The 23,283-nt window shown below is 46.9% G+C and overlaps 1 protein-coding gene across 1 annotated transcript in view; it reads right to left on the reverse strand.

Annotated features, from left to right (window-relative positions):
- TIMM44 (translocase of inner mitochondrial membrane 44) overlaps positions 1-23,283 on the reverse strand; it is a 161,725-nt gene that overhangs the window by 62,575 nt on the left and 75,867 nt on the right. The window contains exons 9-11 of the mRNA XM_086947308.1: positions 14,309-14,433; positions 7,819-7,869; positions 3,759-3,848 (exon numbers count right to left, since the gene is read on the reverse strand). Of these exons, the coding sequence (XP_086803434.1) occupies positions 3,759-3,848; positions 7,819-7,869; positions 14,309-14,433 (266 nt within the window). The remainder of the gene's footprint in view (positions 1-3,758; positions 3,849-7,818; positions 7,870-14,308; positions 14,434-23,283) is intronic.

A 23,283-nucleotide genomic window follows, 5' to 3' on the forward strand; every position in this document is an offset into this window, starting at 1 on the left:
CCCTAAACATCCCAGTGCAACGGGTTAGAGATCAACTACCTAGCTGGATAACCCATAAAAGGGGTTATTACCTAAGCCCCATAATATATCCAGAAAGGAATCCAGGGAGGTGCTGGTTTTACAAAACCGATTCTCCCCTCTGTCCCAGGTGGAAGAGATAGATTGACTGGCTGGCTCGACTAGCTTGCCCCTAAATACATCTCAGAATAAAGCGAGCTATATTGAGGGGCTGAGGGAGACGGTAAAAGTGTTAAGCTGGAACATCGCAGGGCTACGTACAAAAAGGGATGACGATGTTTGGTTAAACTTTGTGAAACAGTATGACATTGTAGAATTTCAAGAGACCTGGGATAGAGAGTGTAAGTTCTGGGTCACAGATTACACATCATACTTTGTTCCTGCCTGTCGCTCGGCGGCAGGGAGAGATAGAGGGGGTTTGATGCTTTTGGTTTCGGTAAACATAGCAGGTTCAGCTAAAATGTTAGATTCTACCTCCCCTAATTACCAGATAGTGGAAGTTAGTCTGACAAATAACACCACTCTTTTACTTATCAACTTTTACAACTCCATGGTAGGAGAGTGTCCGAATGAGAATCTCCTTTCATTGGCAACATTTTTACAATTATATAAGGAAAGTCAAACCACTTTTGTTTTCTATATTTTGCTGGGTGATTTTAATGTCCATTTGTGCTATGTAAATTGTCAGTACGAAGATAGTGAAGGTTCTGTCAACTCATTCCCCCAACATTTTGAACATACCTCGAAGGGGGAAGCTCAGGAAGATCTCCTATCGAACATTGATCTGTATGAACCTGGGTTCTTTGATAGGAATTACCGGGTGGTGACGTACAGAGCCAGGGAGAGTGAATCAATAATAGATTATATATTCATATCCCCGGGCCTCTCAAGTTATGTAACTTTTTATAATGCCGTACCCTCTATGTTCAGCGATCATAACCCAGTGGTGTTGGAGCTGGATAATGGTATTTCCTTTCTCAATAAAATTACCACCACAAAAGCCGTAATTGAGGTTAAACCTAAAGATCAAGGGAGGAGGTTAAAGTGGAACAAGGTAATCCCCTTAGAATTTTTTAATATTATCAGCTCGAAAGTTGGTATTGAACTTAATATATGCTCTGATCCCTTAAGCCAGGGGTGGGGGACGTAATTGCTTCTTATGAAGCAATTTGTCTCCAAGTGGCAAAAGAGCTCACAGTTAATAGCCGGGCCAAATTAACTCCTGTAAAGGGCTGGTTTGACCGAAATTGCTCTAGAGCTCATAACCAGCTTATGCAGGCCCTCAAAAAGATACCCAGGGACAAATTACAAGTTACGCAGTTAAGGAAAGCTTACAAATCCACAGTGCAGGCTAGCAAAAAATGAAATCAAAAAGGACGCTTGGGCAGCGCTGATGGATAAGGCAACAATGAGGGATAGTTCCAAATTTTGGGCCATAGTTAATAACCTGCTGTTTACTGGCGCAGAGAATGGTATGTTAGAAATCAATATCTCAGAAAAGGACTGGCTAAACCATTTTGAAACAATCTATGGTAGTAATCTAGAGCTCGAAATCTTTGAGGTCCCTCCCATTAACCCGACCTGGCTGCCACTGTCATTCTCTATTGAAGAGGTAGAGAAGGCGATCGAGGGTACAGCTGGTCATAAGGCCCCTGGCCCCGATGGTGTGCCCTCCGATTTGTATAAGGCTAATCCCAAATATTAGGCCAAAATACTAACGAATGTTTTTAACAAATCAGCAGTAACTGGGTTCCCAGCAACATGGTCCTGTTCAACTATCATTCCTGTGTTTAAAAAGGGCCAAAGGGGGGACCCTAGGTGTTATAGGCCCATATCCCTATTAGATTCTTCAATTAAAATTTTAGGGAAAGTCATCTTAGCCAAAATAACAGACTGGGTTGTAAAGAAAGATATTTTATCAAACGCCCAATATGGTTTTAGAGCTGGAAGAGGCATGGAGGATCAGTACCTCAATCTACATTTAATCATAAACAAATACACGATGGCAGCCAAAGGCTCAATCTACCTGGGTTTCATGGATTTGTCCACGGCCTTTGACTTAGTTAATAGGTCAAGGCTGTGGACCATACTCCTGGACCTAGGGTTTGACCGTCCATTGGTGTATTTTTTGGCCGAGCTACACAGAGATCTGTACGTGTCAATAAGAATGACACATGAGGGGAAATGCACGGCTGGGTTCAAATCAGGTAGAGGGGTGCACCAAGGGTGCATTTTGGCCCCTATGCTATTTGCCTTATATATTAATTCCCTGGAACACTCACTGGTAAAGGCATCCCTTGATATTCCGCGTATGGGAGGTACGCCCATCCCAGTACTCATATACCCGGATGATGCCGTTTTATTGGCACGGACACCACTTGGGTTACAAAGACTACAGAATTCCTTTGGTGAATTTATGAAATCCCTGGACCTAGTAATTAATAATGAAAAATCACATGTTATGTCACTGGGTTCGAGTAAGTACAGCACCAAAACCTTTTATTGTAATGATTGTGCGATTTTCAGAGTGAAAGTATTTACGTACCTGGGAGTTGTGTTCGACGACCGAGGTACTTGGGTCCCACAACTTACTGCTAAAGTAAATGCGGTAAGAAGATCTTCTGCTGCAATATTAGGTTTTGCTAAGCGGTTAGGGGGGAAACCGTGTGAAGCAATTTTATCCATATACAAAGCAAAGTCCATCTCAATTGCAAGATATGGGCTGCCATATGGGGGTATAAACAACCGGAGTCTATCCAGAAAGAGGAAAATAAATTCCTCCGTGCCCTCTTAGCTCTCCCCCAATCAACAGCTACCTTTGTGGTTCATCAAGAGCTAGGGATGGGCTATATCTCAGACATAAGTATAGCCCCTATTTTACTATGGATAAAAATATGGTTGAATCCTAAACTTACTCTGAATCACGAGATTATAAGGGACTGCATGAAACTAGAGAAAGCAAAGGAAATCCAGTGGCTGTCTTTTATTAAAAAAACTTCCGGGGATTTGGGGCGCCCGGAGATCTTTACAAACCCAGAGGGTCTGTTAAAAGCTGATTTAAAATGAGTCAAAGTTAATTTCACTAAGATTAGAGAGCAGGAGCGGGAATCTGTGCAACTAAGTAAACCTACGGTTAGGGCACATTATCTATTAATCTCGTCTTTATCCATTCAACCATACCTTACTACCATAACGATCCCTTTCCATCGATGGCTGATAACGAAATTCTGATTTAATCAAAACCATTTGTTTTTATCTGATCCTAAAGGGTGGTGTAGTCCTGAGGACGCTGCCCCTTGTAAGTGTGACGGCCATTCACCCCAAGACACAATGCACTTTACATTCTTTGGTCCCTTTTATAGTGTATGTAGGAAAAAGTTTATTCTTCCACTTATAAAAGATAAGGGATACTTACAAACTAAGCCAGCTCTACTTTACCAGCAATTAATAGAACTCCCCGTGATTATGTTTGGTGTTGCAAATTTCCTTGTGGTATCTATTCGCTGCAGGAAAGTTAGACTGGCGGATATGATACAATAGTGCCATAGTATCTGACTTATTAAGTAACAATGAAGTGATGAATTGATTTTAATGTGGAAACCATTTTTACCCTGTTTTTATTGTAAATTGATGTAAATTTGGCATTTATTATTGTATAGTATACTTTTATGATTTTTATTAATAAAGTGCTTTTGACTTGACTTGAGTTGACTAGTAAGAAGCATAAATGGTTAACTTACATCAATGTTGTCGATGTCAAGAATCTTGGAATGGAACTGCAAGGCCATCGCTTTGGCTTGTTGGATTGGATGAGCAAGTTGACTATATGTCTGAAAACAATAAGAAGTCATTATTGACAACCTCAACAGGCACACTAAAATGTTAGACTGATGATAATGAAAACCTTTGCTAATATTAAAATGTTCCCTTCACTCAGTTTTCCTCAAAGATCAGAACCCCAACAGTGTTGACCAATTTTACTGAAAGTAAAAAGGCAAACAAATGTCTACCGGATTGTGTGGAGAGAAACAATTGACGTGCTTACCCAATAAAAAGGCAAAAGTATGCTATTGAATATATGATCACACATTAAAATTAAAAGATAAATAAATTGACAACTATGACTGCCAAATTCATTTGTCAACTTTGCCAGCTAATGTTTACAATCCCAGCACAGAAATTCACAGTGTTGTGAGTCATAGTTTTCAGGGCAATGAAGACTGTAAACAATTAAAGTGATGGCAGTACAATGTGTCTATTGGCAGGTGGAATGAAAAATAATTTTAGCAAATCTGTTTATTAAGAGAGAATATTAAACTACATGCACTTAGGTAAGTGAGTAAATGTATTCGAATTTCTATCCATGTAAAAAAAGAAAGACATTCAATTTAAAGGTTAACATGATCAAAAGAATCTTGAGCATGAACCTAAAGGCCAGCAGCCATTTCTTGGTCTTGGTCACAGTCTAAAATAAATGAAGGGGCAGTGACTGGAAACAGAAGACTTGTGCATAAATTCAGAGTCTCTCACACACACACACACACACGTAACAAAATATTTCCACTGGGGATACTGTGGACATTCATCAAACCCATCCATCTCGATTGCTTGTGTTAGATATACAAGACTGCACCACTTTCCTTGTTAGGGGTCAAAGTCAGCAGAAATTTCTTGAGCCTAAATGGTCTACACTAATGGAGGAATCAGGTTATTCCAGAAAATGAGTTAAACATTTGTGTATTTCAAGTAGGTTGGTTCTACCCACAGTCATGACAATTCTCTCCATGGCCAATATGGTGACAACCTCTGATCCAGAGATTAAATTTCAGGCAACTTCCTTTCGTATTCTAGTGACGAAAGCTGGTTCGTACAGGGTCTAGAAAACTCATCTTGAGTCCCACGTACCACAACTGGCTCTTCAAATGCAAGTTTAAATTCAGGATCTCAATAATGAAAGCTAGGCATCTTACGTTACTGGTATTTCAAAACGGCCAGTATACCAAAGCTTAATGCCGCAATAGAGAACAATAAGAGCCTGCTCTCAGCCAATCTAATTTCTCTTAAAACAACTTTCCACATTTGAAACAAGTTTTTAGTTTTTCAAAAGGCTATTATGAAAGACAGAAAGCAGCTCTCCAAATGGTGTTTGCTCCACTCTTTGGGGACCGATATGGAGAAGGTGTCACCAAAGAAAACCTATTTGGACTTGTAAATGTCCAACATGTGTTGGCCAGAAGAGATTAACACCTTGGCTACTATGGCTTTGAATACTATTGTTTCATGACGAGCTCAGCTCATCATAAGCACAGCTCCAGTGTGCCTCATGACGAGCTGAGCTCGTCATGAGCAGCGAAGGGTTTAATGTACACCCCGAGAGGTGCAGTTGAAATGTAAAAGTCAAAAAGAAAGGTGAGGAGTCATAAGTCACCCTGTGCACTATAACAGAAGCCTTGAATAGCACTCTTTTCTTGATGGAATACCAATGGAGGTTCTGAGGATGGGGTTATGTGGCCACAGTCACATCTACAGCCAGAAGCAAGTTGATCTGCTACATTTTGTACCAATTGTATTCTTTTTATAAGTTTGTTTGGCAATCCAAGGTAGACATCTTCTCTGTTGTCTTTCCACCCAGAACTGAGCTTTATAGCACAACTACCAGATAAATGGCGTATTGTTCCTGTCGTCATCACCTTTGCAACATATATGCCTTGTGATAGGGCACATGGTGTCAGTATTGCTGCTGTCGCGGATTACCTGTGGAGTGCCCTGACAGATTTTGTTTTCGTATACTGGGTGCAAGTGGATGCTGTGGAAGCTCATACAAAGATGAATGTATTGATTGAATGAATGATCCCTCCTTTAGGCCTACATCTCGCTTCTTCAGTGATATGTTTCAGCGAAGAATTGAAAAACGCACTTTTTACATTTACTTATGATTTACTTAAACATGTCTGTACCCTCTTTTGGAGTTTGCTGTTTTTTTTACATTGTGCTGCATAGGCACTTTACCTCTTACCTATTATTCAGAATTCAATGGGTTATACTGGCAAAACACCCACAAAAATAAAGCAAAGGAATGACAGGATTTTGTTGGCAACTATTAGCCACGAAGTAATTGGCGGCTCTTAATCACAAACCTGTCTTTATTGGGAACAGCTGCCAGCTTGAGATGGAGACAAACAACTTCAAAAGCTACTAAAAATCAAAGATTTGGGGTCTGCCATTCCTCCACGTAGCATGCCCTACCTTGCCCTGTCTGAATCCTTCATACTACAGAGAGTAACTTTAACAACTAGATCTAACAAAGCCAAAACACATCAGAGATTGCTGTAAATCTGGTACCTTGACAACAATTTCCCACTTTTGACTACCTTTATATATATATATTTTAATTATTAAAGCTACAGTCAATCTTCGAAATAGCCTGTGTTAGAAACACATTCCCCCTAAGATCCCAAGAATCAAAATGCTAAAAAGATCAGAGAATCACTCCTCTGTTTTTAAAAAGCTAATGGTGGGGGAAAAAAAGAAATGGAATGGAAAAATATGTTCTTCAGTGCGGCCTTTTACTGACTGACTAAGGGCAAATAAGATCCTGCAACTTGCAGGAATCATTACAGTTCAGGCAAGAAAATGCATACCTCATTGGAAGGAGAAATGCTCTCCAAAGTGTACTGGATGCACATAAGGCTGTAGACGGATGTGTTTGCGCATATGTTGTAGATTCGGAGTGTTTAAATAGAATCAGCCACCCAGAGTTTATTTTGTATTTCATTTTCCTCAAAACTAAGCCCTTATGTTACTGTGAATTACAAAGGTCCACAATGCCTTATCTCTGAGCCTTCAGTCAATAATCTTTTTAATGTACAGAACATTACTTTGACCTATATTGTGCTCACGGTTCAACCACTTCATAGGCACAGAAGCAAACTCGAAATAAGGATGATTAGAGGCATGTCCACCGCACAGTAGCCCTCCATAGTTAGTAACATAACATAATATGTATATTTGTAAAGATCACGTTCACCCAGAAGGGTATCTAGGCGCTGAATTACAGATGTTTATTGTTACCCAACTCAATGGTACTCACTTTATCGACCTCAGAAGGATGAAAGGCTGAGCAGCCCCGCTCGGATGTGAACCTATGACCATGAGGTCAAACACAGGCCCCTACAGTGGGCGCATTAGTCCACTGAACCACCAGATCCGGTCTTACTCTGAATGTTTGCATTAGGAGCCAGGCTTGGGAACTTCTTTGTGGTTGATATTGCTTTGTCCTTAATGGATCTCCCAAAAGGTCCAGTCGCTCAATCATAATCACTAATATGTAGAAAATTTTGCCTTTTAGCCATTTTGCTGCATTTTTATGCATCTTGTTTGCTATTGCTATTTTTCAAGACGTAAGTGTAAACATAGGGCATTGAGTTCCCCAAGGAAGTTCTTCCACCAGTGTATGATTCTATGATGTTTCCTTGCTGTGGCGCGAACGTGTTCTACATCGCCCATCATGTTCTTATAAGGGAACATCGATGGTGGGGATAGGTTTAGATTACCCTTATTCTAAGCTCGGTTTTGAGTCTGGCTGATGGCCAGGCGACTATCAAACGTGCAGTCCCTTTGTTCATCGACACGTTGGTCTCTGCAACTGTACTGCAAATGTGGATGAAAACACTTGGATACCATTTCACTGAGACCCCAAGCATCGAATGGCTTTGATTAAACAGGACCTCATGTCACTTGAACCTGCAGTCGATATAAAAGGCTGTGGAAAGTCATTACAAAGCTGCTCTCTGTACTTACTGCTTCGTAACACCAGTCTTTGAGGATCTCCGTCTCACCTCGGATCATTGCCTGCAACCGGAGAAGAAAAACACAATAAGGAAACATTGCTTTCTAAAAACAAACCCAAATAAGACAAGTGGGAAACATATTATGTGGTCATTGACATTTAGGTTGAAAGCATGAACCACTGACACCTTCGACCCCACAATGCACAAAAAATATGATATACCTTGTCGAAAGTCCCAGGGAGGTGTTCAAAATCAATAACGAATGACAAAGAGCTTACAAAGCTGTCTCCCTTCCAGTCTCAGGGTTTCCCTAGACTTTCGCCTTTTCATCACCCAACCCTAGGGATTAATGATTTCTCAATCTAGCAGCTAAGAAATGGGACTCACTTCTCGGATCACTTGGAATATACATTTCACTAGCACGCGCTAAAATGAGACTTCTGACATTTTTGTTCCCACTTTCAAAATGGACAGCCTCCGGGCTTACATTTCGTCTTATATTCTTCCTTCTTAACTGTTAATCTTTCGCCCTTTGCTTTCACTCTTTCTCTGGCATGCTACTGCAACTTCAGCAGCAAGAGAAGCTTGTCTTTGAGTGAGCTATGTAAGCGTTTTTATTCATGGCAGGTAATGCACAGTCACTACATGTAAAGGTATGCTACTGCAAACTTGAATTGCACCCTCTACAGTGCAGGAGATGAGTAGGGTCAAGACAGATCTGGCAGCTACCATAGAAACTGGATCTTGGATCTCGTCTGGACCCAGTGAAAGGTGCTTGATTTATTCCTGTGTAATTTGCTGACCCCGGGACACCTTCGGAAGCACCTGCAGTTTGTATACTTCCCTTGAGCGCAGCAACCTATAGGGCCAGAACGGCCTCTTATTTTTTTTGTTCCAGCCCTGGTTCAAAACAAATGACTCCCTGAAATATTTAAGAGTGGCTCTTTTTGTTCAGTCCAGGGTGGAGGCTATTAGAAGCTTAACAACCTGCTGCCACAGAGCTGCGGCTAAACACCTACAAGAACTCAAGCGATAAACTATTTGCTTTGGAGGCAGGTTTTTAACTTTTCCAGACTACGGTGTAAATGATATACATGCAGTGTAAGAATGTCAGCTGTGTGAACAGCGATAAACTATTTGATTTGAGGCAGGTTTTTAACTTTTCCAGACTACGGTGTAAATGATATACATGCAGTGTAAGAATGTCAGCTGTGTGAACAGCGATAAACTATTTGATTTGAGGCAGGTTTTTAACTTTTCCAGACTAAGGTGTAAATGATGTACATGCAGTGTAAGAATGTCAGCTGTGTGTGTCTGTACAATTAATTACCTCAATAATCATTTATACAGCACTTACTAATTTATTTTTCTTTATTTACTTTATTTTATACAGTCCAATGTATTGTGTCAGAGCATTTTACATCACACTTTAAACTTCTTAGTCTGGTTTTAAATCTTTGCAATGAAATGGTCCATGGTATCTCAGAAATACTTTGCAGCTATACATTCCAGCTCGCACTCTTAGATCTACTGCGCTACTACATTTATGTCCAAAGCATATTCGTACAGTTAGGTACGGGCCACTCTTTTTTTTTTGGCCCCCAAATATTGGAATCAACTTCCCCTCAGTTACCTTCCTGTTCAGGCCTATCCTCTTCAGAAATCCCTGAAAACCTGACTATTTGATCTCGAACACCTCCTTGAAGTGCGACCTGTGTGGGCTGCTCAAGCGCCGAGAGATACCCTTGGATGATTTGTGCGCTTAATAAATAAACTCATGTTATACCTATCCAATGAATCTTTCAAGTGTGTAAATCACTATACCGGTTATGTTACATAAGTTAATTAAGGTTACATGGGGTGGGAGTTGCATATGAATCCCGGATTTATGGAATTTTGTTTTTTTTACATTTCCGTCTGTATTTATCCATATTTATTTTTTGCCAATTTTATCTGTATTTATCCATATTTATTTTGGGTTTTGTGGAAAAATGAAGCTGAAATTAGTAGAGTTCCACATTTATTTAACGGGTAAATATGCACTCATGCTTGAATGACTACTAGGGTTAAATGTTGTGAATCCGCACAGAAGATAAATGAATACACTGATAAGAAACTATGCATATTTCAGTATCAATTTTGTGCATATCTACTGCTGTTAAACCCTCTTTACTAAAATGCCTTACTTTTTTAGCCCCCTTACATATCAATCCACACAGCAATTGGCCTGGCAGTCATGGCAGACAGTATTCAGAATTGCTCAAAAAGTAACCCAATTTCCGTTTTTATCCACATTTAAAAATAAATACAGAGGAGAAAATAAATGTTTTCTCTCTATATTTATCTGTAAAAAAAAATCAGCAAAAACGGAACACAGAGAGCCTTACATAGGATCCATAGTGATATGTCACAATCGCATCTCCTGCACAAACTGAAAGGCAGGTTTCAAACGTGTTTGGAGCCTACAGAACGCAGTGGTAGAGGCTGACTGGACAAAGAAATATTTATTACTATCCAGGGAAATGTTTATATCAATCTAGTAATAAAAAAAGATTGAAAAAACCCGATAAGGTTCTTTCAGATTGCAAAAGGCTTCTTGATGCGGGCGTAGAACTCACTGTGCTATATTACAGGTGATCAGAAAGTAGCAGAGATATCTGTGGCAAAAACAGTAACCCACTGAGCTATCTGAGTGCAATACATTTCAGCGACCTGCATTTTACATGAGCAGCAGGCACATTAATCCACTGTGTTGTTTTATCACGAGTCAAATTATTGAATAGATTGCACACAAATTTCTCCAGCAAGTGAATTAATCCCCAGGATTATCTTTCTGTTGTTATACCCTGAACAATGCTGGATACACACAGACCTAGTCGGGAGGTGCCTTGAAGACATTTTAAAATGCCGACTGTGCCTATAAAGTAAGCCTCGTGACACCACCCTTTTTCTGCACCACATTTTGATGCCGCCACATTTGAAGGATTTCGGAATAATTTCTTTCTATTTCCCGCCCTGACCCCTCTAAATGCAAAGAAAACGAATTCATGTACAAACTGGCTGCTTCCACAAAAACTACTGAAAAGCAACCCTAGTTGACATCTTTGTATTAATACCTAAAATGTCGAATGAAAATAAAAAATGTCACAGAAGATCAATAGACCAAGACAATGCACCGTTGATGTAAACATTTGACTACCAAGTTCTCATTACGAGTGGCCAGTAAATAAGGCATTTAAACTGGTTACCGTAGTCAACGCCAGGGCAATGTTCAAGAATTTCTTTTTGAATTTTACAAGGACAATTTTTCACCGGGCCGCTAGATGGCAGGAGATGCGCGCCTATGCATGTAAGGACGAGCCATGCTGCTGAAAAAAACCCAAGCAGTAGTTGAAAGTGACTGAATTTTGTAACTCATTGGTTGCCACTGACAGGAAGGCAGTAGTCACAATGTTATAATGGCTCGACCAATTCTCCTCTCAGTATATTTCTACAAAATGAGTTTACCCTAACTCTCCACTATTAGCGTCTCTTGTTTTACATAATACTTATTAAAGGAAGCAGAAAAGGGCTCCTGTGAACTTCCATAGGTATGACAAATAATACTTGAAACATAAATACTTGTCATTCATTATTTTGAGTTCCTTGGTGTTTTAACTCAGGAACAAGCTCCAGCAAAACTACAAAAAAACTACAAAAAGATAGTAAGAAAAAAAAACACTAAACAAAATGAAAGCAGAATGCATTCTATGGAGCTGGGTTCTGAATAAAGCACAAATTCACATAGTCCACGTAAAGAAGTCACAATGCACAAACACCCTGCTGTACTTGGCTCCTGACAGAGATCAAAGAAGGGGGTGGGGGTAATATCTCTGAAACAGATACTGAGCCTCAGAGACACAAGAATGAATAGGGAGGTAGTGACCGAAACCTCTTTTTTCTTCACTCATGGCATTGAGAAAGATTTAAAAAGGTCAATGCAATGTAATATATAGGAGGTTGATAAGAAAGATCCACATCAAGAAATGAATCAGGTATTTAACAATAAAACATGTTTCAATTAACTTTTTGTAGCCCCAGGAATCACCCAAATTCAGCTGTATTAAATAGGCGTGGAAATCGTCATCTCATTATACCATGAACTTAGAGGTGGGCGAGCCTTTGAAAGCCCGAGGCTGGCTCGCGATAGATGCCCAGCTCTGGCTCGTTTCGGACCCCCGTGCCCAACTGGCTAGCCCAGTCATTCCTTCTTAGAGGGGGGCCGCTGTCAGAGGCTGTGAAAGCCCCAACATTCTGGTTAAACGGATGCGTTGTCTTTTACCATCTCTCACCAATAGACAATGGTTGGAAAATCAGCAGTGCTTTAAAACTCTAAAAAATGTCAACACAGTGCCTTCTGGCACATCTGACCAATAGAAAGTGTGTCTGTGTCGGTATGTCATAGTTAACACAATGTTGCTTTTCAAAGGCTGTGAAAACCCGCATCAGGGTCAGATTGATAAGGTGGGCACGGCCGGTACCGGAGGCCACAGCTTTGGGCATGTCTGTTGGCTCTGTGGGTGTCCGTCGCTATCATTCGGCTGTCGCGGCGGCCCAATGGGCTTGAGCGGCCTCACTGGAGCCTCAGCAGGGTCAAGTGGGCCTTTGCTACCCCTCTTCCTCGCCCAGATGTGGGCTCACACGGTGCTTCCCCCGCCCCATGCCAGGCCAGCTTGTTAGGTTATGAGACACTGGCCCCTGCGGGTCATTCAGATTCAAGGAGGTGGGGTTGTGGGCCGGAGTATGAGCGGCCTCGCGGGAGCTCAGCTGAGAACGGCCATTTTTACCTTTAGACTCCCCCATTGTGGTCTGATAGCAGTGGCGGCTCCTCTGCTAAGGCGGAGGAGCATTGCCCCACTGCTCAAGGAGCAGTGTAAAATAAAAATAAAATGATAACTGAAGTTATCATAATTTTTTTTCTGTATGGTCAGGCTAGGGAGGGGCGGGGCTTGGCTCCCCTGACGTCAGGTGGGAGTAGTGGTTGTGCATTCTAAAGTGCGCATGAGTGTTTGACCAGCCCTATCGGGCCGGCGAGACATTTATGCGCACTTCGCATGGTCTCCATGCAGGCTGCATTACAGCCTGCAAGGAGAACATACCCAGGCCCCCTTCCCTGTCTGAGCGACGAACCACGGCGCTCAGACCAATCACAACACTGCATTGCATTGCAGCGATGTGATTGGCTCTGCGGAGCCTAGGTGCTTACCTATCACTAAGCTGCAATGCACTTCCCAGTCCCCAGAAGAGACTCACTCGACGTGGAGGAGATGCGACGATGGAGAGACGGAGGCGGGGTCAAGCAAGTGATTTTTTGGGGGTTTATTCAAAACCGCCCGCGCCACCCTAAGTGCCTTATCGGCCACCGCTGTCTGACAGTGTCTTTTCACTGACTCCTCCCCTCACCAGACTGGGACACTCAGCTGATGATGGGTGGGGAAAAGCAAGGATGGGCCTGAGCGGCCTACCTGCATCCCATGTGAGATTGGCCAATTTCACCACCTCACATCTCCATCAGAGCCCAGCAGTGCTCTTCCCCTGACCTCCACCCTGCTGTACACTCTGCACATACTCGGGGCCCTACAGTGCTCATTCTCTGCCACTGCGAGGTCTCCATTCCTGGGGGCTCCTGCCAAGGAGAGAAGGAGCCAGAAGGTGAAGAGTGAGGGGGGTGGAGATAGAAGGACTAGAGGAGAATCTAAGGAGAAGTGATAGAGAGATAGGACAGAGCTGGACAGATTAGCCTGGACATGAATGGGGAAGAGATCAAGCCGGCTAAGGAAAGAGTAAGAGATGGAGAGAAAGACACAGAGAGAAGATTAGAAAGAACAATAGTGGAGAGTGATAGCGTACAATTGGGGTCAAGAGAGTGGGGTTCACCCTGCATTTTAAAAACTGCAGAAAAATGCACTAAGAGGTAAAAACAAAGCCTTAACATAAGGAAAGATGAATAGATACCCATTTACTGGCTGATTTGTACAAAATGAAACCAGAAAGTCTGGATAAATCACGGCTTCCCCGCTTAAACTGTGTGACCTTGGGCAAATATTCTATTTCACCAACAATTTCTATTTCATTATTGTACGAAAGTACTTTCAAATGTGCGAGTTCAGACAACCAGTTCTACAAAACTATCAATTTTAATAAGTACTTTTTAGTGCAGTGCTATAATGTGCCCCATTAATGTCAAAGCTTCCACATGTTAAAGAAACAATTTTTTGTAAGAAGGTTGATCATATTTTATTTGATCTTTGTTGTATGATTTACGTATCAATATTTTCACTGCTTGGCGCGTGCACAGGCTTCTAAGATCCGAACCAGACCGTTACCTCGGCTCTGCTTGTTAATTCGTTGCCTCGCCCACCTCTACGTGAACTGAACAAAGGTGGGGGACAACATTAAATGCATGCAGCTGCGGCTAGCACACCAACAAAGACAGATGTCTGTAAAGTGAGTTTGCATACCTCCAGAATGTTTGGAATGATATCCCTCTCACATTGCTTTAGAAAAGTGTCCTTGTCAAAATTTGGATCCACTTTCAGAATTTCAGTCAAAACCTCTGACATTTCTGTCTTGGAAAATAAACCACCTGTAGGATAAAAACAAAATGGCAATTACAAGTGGTTAGGAAGGCAAATGTTCCTCCACCGAAGACTGGAAATATTACCTACCTATAAAACTAGCTTGCAGCTGCTTTGTGCAATTTCTTAGAGAAGCCAACACAATGCTAATTTTACTTTGTGACGAAAGCGAGCATCATTCCACACCGAAAAAGATTAATGCAAGCACACCATCAAACTAACACAGCAAACTTCAGTAATGCTCTTCTGTCATCGACTAACCTAAGGTTACAGTTGCATGCTGCACTCTCAGTTCAACACAAGCAAACAATTCCCAACTGCCAAGCAGGATAGGAGCCCCTGAGCTTCCAATGTGGAGATGAGAATACTTATGTGCCTCGAGTCTGGTTGGATCTGCTTCCAAACGAGGGCGGCCCCTTGTAGGACACATCAACTGGGGGCACCTCCCCCGGAAGTTTTCCTAATGGTAGAGGTGTGGGTGGCTCTGCCTTTAGAAAAACCGATATGCCTTACACTCTAAAGGAGTTGGGACTCCACAGGGTAGAAGGACAGAACATCAGCCAGTGTTTAGCAGAGATCCTGTTACTGCCCACCTCTTACTGAGGTTCTTGGATATTTGCAAATCAATTCTGTTGACATTCCATTCCTCAAAGCTAACTTCTTCTATACCAGCCGCTAAAATCCACAAATACATACACTGTGAGGGTAGACACGGACACCCAACCCCTTAAAAGCAAAGAAAATATGAACCTTAAACAAGGACTTTCACAAATTTCACAAAATCTTTCGGCACTGCCTTCAAGCCGAATGCATGGCACCCGTGCTGGGGTTTGGCTGCCAACTACTGCACAGCCTAAAGAACAAGTTACTTACCTTCGGTAACGATATATCTGTAAGAAACATTAGTTAGTGTTAGATTCCTTACCTTAGAATATCCCCAGGCGTCAGTCTGGATCCGGAAACTTTTGCGTAGCAGTACCCCTGCGCGTCGGTAGGCGTCGTCTGCAGGCGTCCCCTGCGGCTCCGCGTCCGTCGTCGGCGTCGTGCGCCGTGATGACGTCGCTGGAGTACATAGACGCCGCCTCCGCGCGCTGACGTCAGTTCTTTGCACACAGCATTTCCGCGCCAGGAGACGCAGAGCCATGAGAGAACCAACACTGGTGCCATGTAAAAACTAGGGCCCTGAAAGGGATGACCTTAACCCTAGGTATCAGTTCGCAGAACGGGGAGGATGGGTGGGTTCGGTAAGGAATCTAACACTAACTAATGTTTCTTACAGATATATCGTTACCGAAGGTAAGTAACTTGTTCATCTGAAAGAAACACGTTAGTGTTAGATTCCTTACCTTAGAATACATACCCCAGCAATACCAACCCCGGTGGTGGGTCTGCGAACCAATACAAACTACACCAGAAAGTCCTGGAGGACAGAACGGCCAAAGAAGCCATCCCTCCGGACTTGGCTGTCCAGGCAGTAGTGCCTCGCAAAGGTGTGCAGCGAGGCCCACGTAGCCGCTTGGCAAATGTCCTGCAAGGGGACTCCCCGGCCCAGGGCAGTGGTAGCCGCCGTGGCCCGAGTGGAATGGGCCCTCAGCCCAACAGGAGGCTCCTTCCGAGCCAAAGAGTAGCACGCTTTGATGCAGAGAACGACCCATCGAGAGATGGTTCGTTTACAGACCGCCCGTCCCTTCTTCGCACCCACGTAGCCAACAAACAGTTGGTCATCCACCCGGAACTGGCGTGTGCGATCCATGTAAAATGAAAGCGCACGTTTTGGGTCCAGACGATGGAGCCGCTCTTCATCCTTTGAAGGATGCGGAGGCGGGAAGAAGGAAGGGAGGGTGATGGACTGCCCGATGTGAAAGGCCGAAACAACCTTGGGCAGGAAAGAAGGTCTAGTCCTCAGAACCACCTTATCAGGATGAATGGACAGGAAAGGAGGTTGGACAGAAAGAGCCTGGAGCTCACTCACTCTCCTGGCAGAGGTGATGGCAACCAGGACAGCCGTCTTTAAAGTCAGGAGACGGAGAGGACAAGAATGAAGGGGCTCAAAGGGAGCACACATTAGAAAGGTCAGAACCAGGTTCAAATCCCACTGAGGCATCACAAACGGAACAGGTGGAAACATGTGAGTGATGCCTTTCAAGAATCGAGTTACAATCGGGGATTTGAACAAAGAAGGCTGATCAGGAAGCCTTAAAAAGGCTGAAAGGGCAGAAAGGTAGCCCTTGATAGTGCCCAGAGCAGAGCCCTGCTGGGCAAGAGAAAGAAGAAACAGAAGAACCTCCGAAAGAGGGGCAGAAAGAGGATCCACAGCCTTTGCTGCGCACCATGCCACAAATCTGTTCCACCGACAGGCGTATACCGACTTAGTGGAGGGACGCCTGGCTGCCAGAATAACATCACAGACTTCAGGAGGCAAGTCAAATGGCCTCAACTGCCGCCGCTCAATCTCCAAGCATGGAGGTGGAGACTGGACAGGTTCGGGTGGAGGACCGTCCCCTGCTGCTGCGACAGAAGGTCCTCCTGAAGGGGCAGGCGGATCGGGGGACCGACTGACATGCTGAGTAGCTCGGGATACCAGTATCTTCGAGCCCAGTCCGGAGCCACGAGGATAACTTGGGCCCGGTCGCGCCTGATCTTCTTCAGCACTCTGGGCAGAAGTGGTATAGGCGGAAAGGCGTATAACAGACCGCAACTCCACTCGCGCCGAAAGGCGTCGCCGTGCGAGTGCCGTCTTGGAAACTCCAACGCGCAGAACTGATGACATTGCGCGTTCTCTTCGGTGGCGAATAGATCTAACCAAGGCTCTCCCCATTGCAGAAAGATGCCTTGCGCCACGTCCGAGTTCAGACGCCATTCGTGATCCATCGAGCACCGACGGCTGAGTTCGTCCGCCCTGGCGTTCAGAGAACCTGCCAGGTGTTGAACCGTCAGAGTCACGCCCTGACGTTCCAGCCATTGCCAGAGGCGCAGAGCCTCCTGGCAAAGGGTCCACGACCCCACACCGCCCTGTTTGTTGCAGTACCACATGGCGGTGGTGTTGTCGGTGAACACCTGCACCACACTCCCGTTGACAAAGGGGAGGAATGCCTTCAGTGCCAGACGAATCGCCCGCAGCTCCAACAGGTTGATATGGAGCCGGGACTCCGCCGGAGACCAGATGCCTCTGATCTCCGCCTCTCCCAAGTGGCCACCCCAGCCCTGGAGGGACGCGTCCGTCACGACAACGTGCTCCGGTTGGGGAAGGGAGAGGGACTTGCCCCTGACCCAATCGCGGTCCGTAAGCCACCACTGCAGTTGTCTCGCAGTGCCCTCCGAGATCAAGACGTGGTCGGACAAGTTGCCCTGATGCTGGACCCACTGAAACTTCAGGTCCCACTGCAGAGCCCGCATCCGCCACCGAGCGTGATGCACCAGAAGGATGCAGGAAGCCATCAGTCCCAGCAGCCGCAGCGTCAACCTGACCGAAACCCGGGATAGCGGCTGAAAGATGGGAATCAAAGCCTGAATATCCCGAACCCGCCGTTCCGGAGGATAAACCCGAAACTGCGCCGAGTCCAGAACCGCTCCGATGAAAAGGAGCTTTTGAGAGGGACACAGGTGTGATTTCGGCACATTGATGGAGAACCCCAGGTCGTGCAAGAGGTCTGCCGTCATCTGAAGGTGGTGGACGACTGTCTGGGGCGAGCCCGCCTTCAACAACCAGTCGTCTAGGTAGGGGAAGACTGAAACCCCCAACCTGCGCAGATGGGCTGCGACCACCGCCATCACCTTTGTGAACACCCGTGGGGCGCTGGTAAGGCCGAAGGGAAGCACGATAAACTGAAAATGCTCCTGGCCTACCGTGAACCGCAGGTAACGCCGGTGGGCCGGCAGGACGGGGATGTGAAAATAGGCGTCCTGCAAGTCCAACGCTACCATCCAGTCTTGCGGGTCTAGAGCAGCCAAGACCTGAGCTAACGTCAACATCTTGAACTTCTCCTTCCGGAGGAAGCCGTTGACGTTCCTTAGATCCAAGATAGGACGTAGGCCCCCCTTGTCCTTCTTGGGCACCAGAAAGTAGTGGGAATAACAACCACGCCCTACTTCTGGCCCAGGAACGCGCTCGATGGCCCCCTTGGCCAAGAGGGCCGTAACTTCCTCCTGCAGAAGTGTCAAGTGGTCCCCCGACACACGGTGGTTCTGCGGTGGCATGGCTGGAGGAGAGGTCTCGAAGGGGAGGGAGTAGCCCCTTCGGACGATTTGCAGCACCCACCTGTCCGAAGTGATCGTGCGCCAGTGAGCGTGGTGATGGCGAACCCTGCCACCCACTGGCGTCACATGGGGCCGAAAGCACGGACTAGGAGGATTTTGGGGTAGATGCTGCGGGGGAAGGTGTGGTCTGACCCCGCCGTTGTCCCCGACCGCCACCACGGCGGTTTCCACGGCCGCCACCGCGATGGAAGGATTGTTGCGGCGCGTGGCTGGCAGCACGTGTGGGGGCGCCCCTTCCTTGGCCACGAAAGGGACGAAACGAACCCGGTTGCTGACGCTGGGTCGAGAGACCCAAGGACTTGGCCGTGACCCTGGAGTCCTTGAAGCGTTCCAGCGCGTGGTCCGCTTTGTCACCGAACAGGTGACAGCCATCAAACGGCATGTCCATCAGGGTATTCTGGACATCAGCCGAAAAATTGGCGGATCTCAGCCAGGCGTGGCGACGAATCGCTACCGTCGTAGACATAGCCCTGCCCAGCGAGTCGGTCGTATCAAGACCACACCGAATTGAATATTTCGCTGCATCTCGGCCCTCAGCCACAGCCTGACCGAGCTTTGCCCGCACCTCCATGGGGCATTCTGGCAGCAGCTCCGCGACCGTATCCCACACAGAGTGGGTGTAGCGGCCCAAGAGGCAGGCGGTGTTGCAAGACCGCAGGCCCAAACTAATGGACGAGAAGACCTTTTTGCCAAACTGGTCATACCTCTTGGATTCCCGGTCGGGCGGGGCCGACGGGAATGCGGACTGGGAGGTCGAGGCCTGGATCACCAGACTCTCAGGAGTGGGGTGGGTAGACAGGTACTTGGGGTCGTCCGGACAAGGACGGTGGCGCCTGGCCACGTTCCGATCAACAGGCGCACCTGAAGCGGGCCTGGACCACGTGCCCAACAGAACGTCAGACAAGGCTTCATTAAACGGCAGCAGTGGCTCCAGTGGGCATGACTGCGGTTTGAAGACCTCGGTGAGGATGTTAGGCCTCACGGCCGCGACGGGGAGCTCAAGGTGTAAGGCCTTGGCAGCCCTCATCAGCACCACAGAATAGGCAGCTCCCTCCACCGATGCCACGGTTGGAGGAGAGATCAAACCAGGGTTAGGAGAGTCGTCCAAACCACTGGCATCCCCCAAGTCACCTGTCCAGTCCGGGTCATACTGGCACTCGCGAGCCAGAGGGTCCTCGGACCCCTCCCAACCTTCACCGTACTCCTCATCCTCTCCGTATTCGGAGTCAATGATGAAGACCGGCTCCTCGGGGTTCATGGGCCCCATCGGCGCCGGGACCGGCGTCGTGCGACGCCCGTCCGGCACCGCGTCCGGCGTCGGAGAAGGTAAGGGGACGGCGCCGCCCGGAGCCGGCATCGGAACCCCACCGCCGGCCGGAACCGGCAGCGGAGAACCGGCGCCGCGCGGGGGCGGCGTCGGGGGTAACCCCGATGGCAACGGCGCCGGGGAGGCCGGAAGACCAGCCGGCGCCGATCCCGAAGGCCCCTGCGGCGCCGGGGTCGGAGCCGTCGGCGGCGCCGGGGCCGGAGCACCCGACGGCGCCGAGGCAGGGACACCCGAACCGCTAGGGCCCCCAGACGGTAGCACTGGGCCCGAAGGCGCCGTAGGCCCCGTCGGAGAAGCGAGCGCCCTCATGGCCATGAGGAACGCCTCGATCTCCTCAGGCGTCGCGCCATGCCCAGGGACCGGAGGGTATGAGGCAGGCCGCGCCGGCGACTCTCGCGGAGCCGCGGGGTTGGGGTCACCCGAGCCCCCGGCCGCATCGCGCGAGCGTCGGGGGGAGTCGGGGGTACGATGACGACGCCCCGACTTCTTGTGCCTTTTACCTGATGAGCCTGACGAGTGGTGTCGACTTCCGGAGCGCCCGGCGCGGCTCCGCGACCGCTCCCTCGAACGCTCTCTCGACCTCCGGCCGGACCGGGACCGCTCCCGGTCCCGACGTGGGGCCGACACCCGGAGCTCCAGTAGCTTGCGGGACCGCTCCCGCCTAGCCTTGTTGGTAAGGGCCCGGCAGTCGACGCAGGAGTCCACGTCGTGGTCAGGGCCCAGACACCGGAGGCAGAGGCGGTGATGGTCTGTGACCGACATCGTGCGCTCACAGTCATCGCAATTCTTAAACCCAGGCATCCTATCAGGCACAGTAGAGGAAAAAACAATCGAAAAACTTGGTCAAAGACCGGAGTACTGCTCTTCAGATCTGCGTCCACTGGCGCGGAAAAAAGAAGAACTGACGTCAGCGCGCGGAGGCGGCGTCTATGTACTCCAGCGACGTCATCACGGCGCACGACGCCGACGACGGACGCGGAGCCGCAGGGGACGCCTGCAGACGACGCCTACCGACGCGCAGGGGTACTGCTACGCAAAAGTTTCCGGATCCAGACTGACGCCTGGGGATATTCTAAGGTAAGGAATCTAACACTAACGTGTTTCTTTCAGATAGCAAATGTCCTACATTCGAACAAAAGGGATGGGACTTAAAGGTACTGACGGTTCTTGGAGAAGAGCTACCTACCCGCTGCCCTGCCACTGGGACTGAAGCCGGAGTAGTTCTCCATGGTGAACAATTATCAAGTCTACAAAGGGACATAGCCACAGTGTCTTTGTCCAAGTGAAAGAGCAAGTTTTAAATACCTTCTCGAAGAGCCTCTAGGAGGAAACTTATCATTTGCAGGAGCAGATGTCTCTGCACCTCCGGTAGGAATTCTGGTAACATTTTCCGGAATGCTGGGCTAAATAAATGAGTATACAGTGGAAAACATGGGCGCTCACCTTTACGCACAATAAGAAGTGCCTACACACCTTTGGCAATGGAAGAATATTGTAGAATTAAATCTTTCGCCTATCAGCAAAAAGAATTTCTCAGAAATAAAGGTCTGAGAATGTGCCCTTTAAAGACATCTAGCTGAATTAATTGATCCAGTAGAGGAGACAGGACAAGCTCAGGTGTTCTGTGGAAGCTCCAGGCAGGATGAGGTCATTAGAAGCTCGAGAAGACTTTTGGCTAAAAGGACTCAGGTCATTCAAAGAGGGAAGATACAACATTAGCGACACTCTCACGCTACAAATGTAGGAGTCGTTACTCATAGAGTCACAAAACAAACACTGTTCTGACAGACAAGACTTAACAGTAATGGGCACTGCATCTAGAGATTATCGATTACTGGAAAAAACAAAACTTAAAAAAAATCACTTTTATTAACGTTTCCTTACATTCATAAGTAGTTCGGCAAAACCACTATTTACATTCTTCTGTTGAAATGCTTTACTGGGAAAGGGGTACAAAAAGGGGTGGTGATGGACAGAGCATCTGAATCAATCAAACACTCACACCCAGTCAAAAGATCTGGGTTTAATCCATCACCGTTCTTTAGCCCACTCTGCCACCCCAGTTCAGACATGGCTATATGCAAATCAGTCTGACCCTGTGCCTCATGGGAACAGTCCAGCCCGAACTGCCAAGCCATGTTTTCCCTGGACCGGAAACAAGCTTCCGAGGACCGGTTTCTGGCATTCCAGCCGTCTTCAGCCCGGCTTGCTTGAATCCAGTGGCAAAGTGAGCAAGGGACTCACGTCTGAGCATACCCTGCCACACTTATGGCGGCCAAAAGCGGTACAAAAGGGGGTGGTGATGGACAGAGCATCTGAATCAATCAAACACTCACACCCAGTCAAAAGATCTGGGTTTAATCCATCACCGTTCTTTAGCCCACTCTGCCACCCCAGTTCAGACATGGCTATATGCAAATCAGTCTGACCCTGTGCCTCATGGGAACAGTCCAGCCCGAACTGCCAAGCCATGTCTTCCCTGGACCGGAAACAAGCTTTGCCACTGGATTCAAGCAATGATTCAGAAAAGGGGGTGGTGATGAACAGAGTGTCTGAATTAAGCAGACCACTCTTACCCAGTCCAAAGATCAGGGCTTGATCCATCACCGTTATTTAGCTCACTGCACCATCCCAGCTCAGAACCTGGCTATATGCAAATTAGTCTGTCCCTGGCCCAGTGCATCATGGGAACAGGGCAGACCAAACTACCAAGCCAATTCTTCACCAGAAAGGAGACAAGCTTCCGGGGACCGGTTTCTGGCATTTCAGCCGTCGTCGGCCCGGCTTGCTTGAATCCTGATGGTGCAGTGAGCAAGGGACTCATGTCTGAGTATACCCTGTCACACCTATAGTGGCCAAAAACGATTGACGACGGCTGAAATGCCAGAAACCGGTCCCCGGAAGCTTGTTTCCTTCCCAGTATAAGAATTGGCTTGGTAGTTTGGTTTGCCCTGTTCCCATCATGCACTGGGACAGGAACAGACTAATTTGCATGTAGCCAGGTTCTGAGCTGGGATGGTGCAGTGAGCTAAAAAACGGTGATGGATCAAGCCCTGATCTTTGGACTGGGTAAGAGTGGTCTGCTTAATTCAGACACTCTGTTCATCACCACCCCCTTTTCTGAATCATTTTGTCCACCATAAGCGTGGAAGGATATACTCAGATGTGAGTCCCTTGCTCATTGCACAATCAGGATTCAAGCAAGCCGGGCCGACGACGGCTGAAATGCCAGAAACCGGTCCCCAGAAGCTTGTTTCCTTCCCAGTATGAGAAT

The sequence above is a fragment of the Lissotriton vulgaris genome, chromosome 12, assembly GCF_964263255.1.
Source record: "Lissotriton vulgaris chromosome 12, aLisVul1.2, whole genome shotgun sequence".
NCBI lineage: Eukaryota > Metazoa > Chordata > Amphibia > Caudata > Salamandridae > Lissotriton > Lissotriton vulgaris.